The sequence below is a fragment of the Nerophis ophidion genome, linkage group LG10, assembly GCF_033978795.1.
Source record: "Nerophis ophidion isolate RoL-2023_Sa linkage group LG10, RoL_Noph_v1.0, whole genome shotgun sequence".
NCBI classification, from domain to species: Eukaryota; Metazoa; Chordata; class Actinopteri; order Syngnathiformes; family Syngnathidae; genus Nerophis; species Nerophis ophidion.
In genome coordinates this window covers 59009624-59017077 of record NC_084620.1, presented here as the reverse complement: position 1 = coordinate 59017077, position 7454 = coordinate 59009624, and the positions used below count along the sequence as shown (strand labels likewise).

Below are 7454 nucleotides of genomic sequence, written 5' to 3'. Positions count from 1 at the left end.
CGAGTAATACGCACTGTAAAATTTTCCAAACCTCACAAATATCATTTATATATAAAGTAAAAAGTTTGGGTCCTAAAACGGAACCTTGTGGAATTCCATCCATCCATCCATCCATCTTCTTCCGCTTATCCGAGGTCGGGTTGCGGGGGCAGCAGCCTAAGCAGGGAAGCCCAGACTTCCCTCTCCCCAGCCACTTCGTCTAGCTCTTCCCAGGGGATCCCGAGGCGTTCCCAGGCCAGCCGGGAGACATAGTCTTCCCAACGTGTCCTGGGTCTTCCCCGTGGCCTCCTACTGGTTGGACGTGCCCTAAACACCTCCCTAGGGAGGCGTTCGGGTGGCATCCTGACCAGATGCCCGAACCACCTCATCTAGCTCCTCTCCATGTGAAGGAGCAGCGGCTTTACTTTGAGTTCCTCCCGGATGACAGAGCTTCTCACCCTATCTCTAAGGGAGAGGAAACTAATTTGGGCCGCTTGTACCCGTGATCTTATCCTTTCGGTCATGACCCAAAGCTCATGACCATAGGTGAGGATGGGAACGTAGATCGACCAGTAAATTGAGAGCTTTGCCTTCCGGCTCAGCTCCTTCTTCACCACAACGGATCGGTACAACGTCCGCATTACTGAAGACGCCGCACCGATCCGCCTGTCGATCTCACCATCCACTCTTCCCCCACTCGTGAATAAGACTCCTAGATACTTGAACTCCTCCACTTGGGGCAGGGTCTCCTCCCCAACCCGGAGATGGCACTCCACCCTTTTCCGGGAGAGAACCATGGACTCGGACTTGGAGGTGCTGATTCTCATTCCGGTCGCTTCACCCTCGGCTGCGAACCGATCCAGTGAGAGCTGAAGATCCCGGCCAGATGAAGCCAACAGGACCACATCGTCTGCAAAAAGCAGAGACCTAATCCCGCGGCCACCAAACCGGAACCCCTCAATGCCTTGACTGCGCCTAGAAATTCCACATTCAATATTCATACATTCTGACCTATGATCATCGATCGATATACGGCCCAGCCCTACAACAAATCATCGCAGTCTTATTACTACGGGGGCCTAAATGATTTGGGAAGTGCACAGTCCGGCCTGAAGAGCCCTCCACTCTCCCTCTCGCTGTCAGCGTGGCGAGGAGAGAACAATGTCCTGCCACACCGACTCCAAATTGGCTTGATTGAATCAACAGACACAAATTGGGAAATCCAATTTCAGCGCCCTAATGATGTAATTTGGAAAAAATGTGAATACAAATATAAATGCGGTGGCATTTTTTTTTTTGTTTTTTTTAGCCTCTCTCGGTGCAGGAACGCTTGGTAAATTTGCCTAATTACGGAGTACGTTTACAAGAGGAAAAGGCTTACTATTTTTTTTTTTTTTTCGAGGAGAAGCACTGAGCTTCCTTTCATTCTGCGAGTGTGTGCGTGAGGTCAAGCTAATACGTGCATGGAGAGGCCACATTCTGACTGACCTCAGCTCTGAACTCACTGTCTCTCTTGACCGCGTCTAAATCAGACCACGCTGATGATCGATTGGCCGCGATATCGCTCATCTTTTGCTTTTATTTCTTAATGTCTTGACAGAACTGGACACTCGGGTCATGGCCAAGGAGAGGCAGAAAAAGGACAACCACAACTTGAGTAAGTGTAGACCATCTTTTACACAAAACAAAAAAAAACAAACTTAACTTTTCTTCTTTTTTGGGATGCGGTTTTCAGTTGAAAGAAGGCGAAGATACAACATCAACTACAGGATTAAGGAGCTGGGAACGCTGATACCGAAGTCAAACGACCCGTGAGTTGCTCATTGAATTAAACGTGTATATACACTACAGGCCACAACATTAGGTCTCGCTTTAAAAATATTGAAACAAATAAATACAACGATAAATCAATAATAAATGGGTAGTACTTGTATAGCGCTTTTCTACCTTCAAGGTACTCAAAGCGCTTTGACACTACTTCCACATTTACCCATTCACACACACATTCACACACTGATGGAGGGAGCTGCCATGCAAGGCGCCAACCAGCACTCATCAGGAGCAAGGGTGAAGTGTCTTGCTCAGGACACAACGGACGTGACGAGGTTGGTACTAGGTGGGGATTGAACCAGGGACCTTCAGGTTGCGCGCGGCCAGTCTCCCCACTGCACCACGCCGTAATGTTCTTTTCTATATTTATATAGCGCTTTTCTCCAGTGACTCAAAGCGCTTTAGATTGTAAAACTCATTGTCTAAGACAGTGGTCCCCAACCACCGGGCCGCAGAATTTTTTTTTTATAAAAATATATATATATATATTTTTTTTTTTTCTTGAATCAACATAAAAAACACATTATACACTTACAAATAGTGCACCAACCACAAACCCTTTTTCATGACAAAGAAGAAAAAAAAAGAAAAGAAAAAGAAAGGACACCCCCCGCCGGGCCGCGGGACAAATTATTAAGCGTTGACCGGTCCACGGATACAAAAAGGTTGGGGACCACTGGTGTAAGATACATTTAAACCAGTGTGGGTGGCACTGGGAGAAGGTGGGTAAAGTGTCTTGCCCAAGGACACAACGGCAGTGACTAGGTTGCCAGAAGTGGGGATCGAACCTGGAACCCTCAAATTGCTGGCACGGCTGCTCTACCAACCGAGCTATACCGCCCCCCAATTTAAAAATCACAATATACTTAAAAACATATGATTTAAAACTTAAAGACCTACTGAAAGCCACTACTAGCGACCACGCAGTCTGATAGTTTATATATCGGCATAGCTCGGTTGGTAGAGTGGCCGTGCCAGCAACTTGAGGGTTGCAGGTTCGATTCCCGCTTCCGCCATCCTAGTCACTGCCGTTGTGTCCTTGGGCAAGACCCTTTACCCACCTGCTCCCAGTGCCACCCACACTGGTTTAAATGTAACTTAGATATTGGGTTTCACTATGTAAAGCGCTTTGAGTCACTAGAGAAAAGCGCTATATAAATATAATTCACTTCACTTCATCAATGATGAAATATTAACATTGCAACACATGCCATTACGGCCTTTTTAGTTTACTAAATTGCAATTTTAAATTTCCCGCGGAGTCTCTTGTTGAAAACGTCGCGGAATGATGACTTACGGCTAAAAGTCGTCTCTTTTCATCGCATAATTACACAGTATTTTGGACTTCTGTATTGCTGAATATTTTGCAATTTCTTCAATTAATAATGGAGACGTCAAAGTAGAAAGATGGAGGTGGGAAGCTTTAGCCTTTAGCCACACAAACACACGGTGATTCCTTGTTTAAAATTCCCGGAGGTGAAGCTTTACTATGGATCAGAACGGTCAAGCGAACATAGATCCCGACTACATGTCAACCAGCAGGTTTCGGTGAGAAAATTGTGTTAAAAAGTCGCCTCTTACCGGAGATCTGTGGAGTTTGCGCCGTCCTTGTATCTGCCGGGACTTCCCTCAGAGACTGGCGTCAACACACCTGTGGAGACACCCCTCTGACTATCAGGTACTATTTAATCTCACTAAAACACTAGCAACACAATAGAAAGATAAGGGATTTCCCAGAATTATCCTAGTAAATGTGTCTAAAAACATCTGAATCCGTCCCAATGCAATCGAGTTTTTTTTTTAACTTTATTTTATTTTTTTTCGAGTCCTTGCTATCAATATCATCATCCACGAATCTTTCATCCTTGCCCAAATTATTGGGGAAATTGTCGTTTTATCGGTCCGAATAGCTCTTGCTGCTGGAGCCTCCCATTATAAACAATGTGAGGAGCCACCACTCTTGTGACGTCATCGTCTGCGACTTCCGGTACAGGCAGGGCTTTTCTCCAGTTGCAAACTTTATCGTGGATGTTCTCTACTAAATTCTTTCAGCAAAAATATGGCAATATGGCGAAATGATGAAGTATGACACATAGAATGGACCTGCTATCCCCGTTTAAATAACATCATCTCATTTCAGTAGGAACTTTAATTTAAATATTACTAATCATTGAAAAAAAAAAAAACATTACATAATTAAAAAAAAAACACTGTGGGAGAGGTACTGTATTTTTCGGACTATAAAGTGCACTTAAAATCCTTTCATTTTCTCAAATCTCGACAGTGCGCCTTATAACCCGGTGCGCCTAATGTACGGAATAATTCTGGTTGTGCTTACTAACCTCAAAGCTATTTTATTTTCTACACGGTGAAATGATAAGTGTGACCAGTAGATGGCAGTCAAACATAAGAGATACGTGTAGACTGCAATATGATGGCACCTACTCAGTGGCCTAGTGGTTAGAGTGTCCGCCCTGAGTTTGGTAGGTTGTGAGTTCAAACCCCGGCCGAGTCATACCAAAGACTATAAAAAATGGGACCCATTACCTCCCTGCTTGGCACTCAGCATCAAGAGTTGGAATTGTGGGTTAAATCACCAAAAAATGATACTGGGCGCTGCCCACTGCTCCCCTCACGTCCCAGGGGGTGAACAAGGGGATGGTTCAAATGCGGAGGACAAGACTTGTCCAGGGTGTACCCTGCTTCCGCCCGATTGTAGCTGAGATAGGCGCCAGCGCCCCCCGCGACCCGAAAGGGAATAAGCGGTAGAAAATGGATGGATGGATGGATGGAAATTTCACCACACCTAGTGTGTGTGTGACAATCATTTAACTTAACCAAAATGTTATATGTTCCATTGAAATTTAAAACATTACACACGGCGCTCAAAAATCCATCAAAATGTTTTAAGTATGACTTTGGTAAACTATGAAGCCGCACCGCTTGATGGATTGTCGACAAATTAAACAGGAGTATTATTATGGAGTGTGTGTAAGCGTTTTGTTTCGCAATATTATGCCAAAGCAACTTTTCTTACCTACTGGGACCAGCTGATCTGTATTTGGGATCTGCATAAATCCTGAAAAATTGCGCGCGTCCACCTTTGTAGTCCGTGAGACACCATAGTCAATAAGCTTCTTCTTTTTCTCTATTTTCTTGTTATGGGACATTCATCCTCCGCTGTTGCCATTTCTAATATAAAGTAGTGTAAAGTTCTTACTTATATCTGTCGGTAAACTCGCCATGAAAGCGTTAAAACATACCGGTGTAGTGAGTTTACATTATTCACCCTAAGAACTTTAGTTATTAGAGGGTTCTGGTCGGACGGTTTTTCACGGGACACATTATTGCACTAGTGAGCTACGGATGAGGAGATGCTGCTCCGTTATTGATTGAAGTAAAGTCTGAATGTCATTAAAACAGTTAGATCCATCTTTTGACACTTCTTCTATATATATATATATATATATATATATATATATATTATATATATATATATATATATATATATATATATATATATATTTATACATACATACATACATACATACATATACACATATATACATATAAATATATATACATATATATACACACACATACATATATATACATATACATATTTATACATATACATATACATATATACATATAAATATATATACATATAAATATATATACATATATACACACACACATATACACATAAATATATATATATATATATATATATATACACATCCATATATATACATACATACATACACATAAATATATATATATATATATATATATATATATACACACATAAATAAATATATATACATATACATATATATATATATATATATGAAATACTTAACTTGGTAAATTCTAGCTGTAAATATACTCCTCCCCTCTTAACCATGCCCTGACCCCCCCCCCTCACACTCACACACACACACACACACACACACACCACCCCCACCCCCCGAAATCGGAGGTGTCAAGGTTGGCAAGTATGTGGTACAGGGAGTGGACCGCCACAATCAGACAGTCCGATATCACATACTCTATTTCCTTGAATTGCCGCCGGGTCAAACTCGCTTCGCAAAATAATTAGCGCATGCTTAGTATTACCGCCTGGTCAAACTCGTGACGTCACGCGTGACACATCCCTTGTCATCATTTTCAAAATGGAGGAGGCTGATTTCAATACCGGTAATTTGAAATCGCATAAAGGGAAGAAGATTAAGAGCTATTCAGTAGGATTTAAGGTCCAAGCTTACATCACACTCAAATTTTTACTGCATGCCTTTGGTAAGTGCCGGAGTGAGAAGAGGTTTCAAAATAATTAGCGCATGCTTACTTTTACTACATGCCTTTGGAAAGCGCAGGAGTGAGAAGAGTTTTAAAATTAATTAGCGCCCCGGCGGCAATTCAAGCAAATATGGTACACTCTCAGCCTACCCCACAGGACTCCCCGAGAGACACGTTCTAATGGCTTCTCCAAGTCCACAAAGCACATGTAGACCGGTTAGGCAAACTCCCATGCACCCTGGCGAGGGTATAGATCTGGTCCACAGTTCCACGACCAGGATTATTCTTCATCCGTGACACTCGGATCACATTAGTCACTCAAAAGGCATGCAAGAGCAGGCAGGAAGTGGATTAAATTCAAGGCTAAATGAATTTGAATGCACTTGAACTTTCACATTTGGACAAGCGCGCATCAAAGTTCGAAGAACAACTAGAACCGAAGTAAATTCCAGTGGCCGTCTCTTCCGATTGAACTTTGCCGCACATTTTTAAATGGAAGGTCGCGGGATAAAGAAGATTATTAGCTCTGATTCAGCTGCCACTGCTGTGGAAAAGGACAATTTCACCACCTTTCCTTTTTAAATAATAAAATAAAAACCGGCGGTAATCTCCACTCCCGCACCTTCGCCAACTTAGCCCATTTTCCTTAACCTATTTGTACTCCAGGATTAATTTTACACGCCACAGAAGTACGAGAATGGACTTTTTTTTCCCCCACCTGGCTACTTAATTATTCTATTAAAAGCCCGCTTTCAGAGTCCCCGTGCAATGTCTGAGGATGAATAATTCTCCGTGTAAGTCGTCCTTTCTTATTCACTCCGTGAGAAGACGGCGAGAAGAACTAAAAGGGGGTTATCTGGAACATTTTCTATGCAGCGACATGCGCTGGAACAAAGGCACCATCCTGAAGGCCTCGGTGGAGTACATCAGGTGGCTGCAGAAGGAGCAGCAGCACGCTCGCGACTTGGAGGGGCGACAGAAGAAGCTGGAGCAGGCCAACAGGAGGCTGATGCTCAGGATTCAGGTACAATATATGCAAATGTTAGTAAACCATCGCCATTTGGAGTGCTTCGATGTAAAAAGCATTTTGTTGCATTGGAAATATGAATCCTTTTTTTTATTTCTAAGGTTTTACTCTCTCTTTATTATTATTCCGCCGCCTCTTCGAGCTGTAATTTGACCCCCTTAACATGCTTCAAAACTCACCAAATTCTACACACACATCAGGACTGGCACAATTGCCATCTAATAAAAAAAATAAAAAATAAAAAAAAATAAATAAAATTAAAAAATCTAAATTGCGCTCTAGCACTCCCTGGGAAAAAACTGACAAAACTGCTTGTAAC

General features: G+C 42.5%; 1 protein-coding gene across 5 annotated transcripts in view; it reads left to right on the top strand.

Moving 5' to 3' along the window:
- The window catches only part of tfec (transcription factor EC), a 146729-nt gene that overhangs the window by 135509 nt on the left and 3766 nt on the right, over positions 1 to 7454 (top strand). For all 5 annotated transcript variants that reach the window (XM_061914247.1, XM_061914246.1, XM_061914248.1 and 2 more), the window contains 3 exons: positions 1580 to 1636; positions 1715 to 1790; positions 6985 to 7132. In XM_061914247.1, coding sequence (XP_061770231.1) covers positions 1580 to 1636; positions 1715 to 1790; positions 6985 to 7132 — 281 coding nt within the window. The remainder of the gene's footprint in view (positions 1 to 1579; positions 1637 to 1714; positions 1791 to 6984; positions 7133 to 7454) is intronic.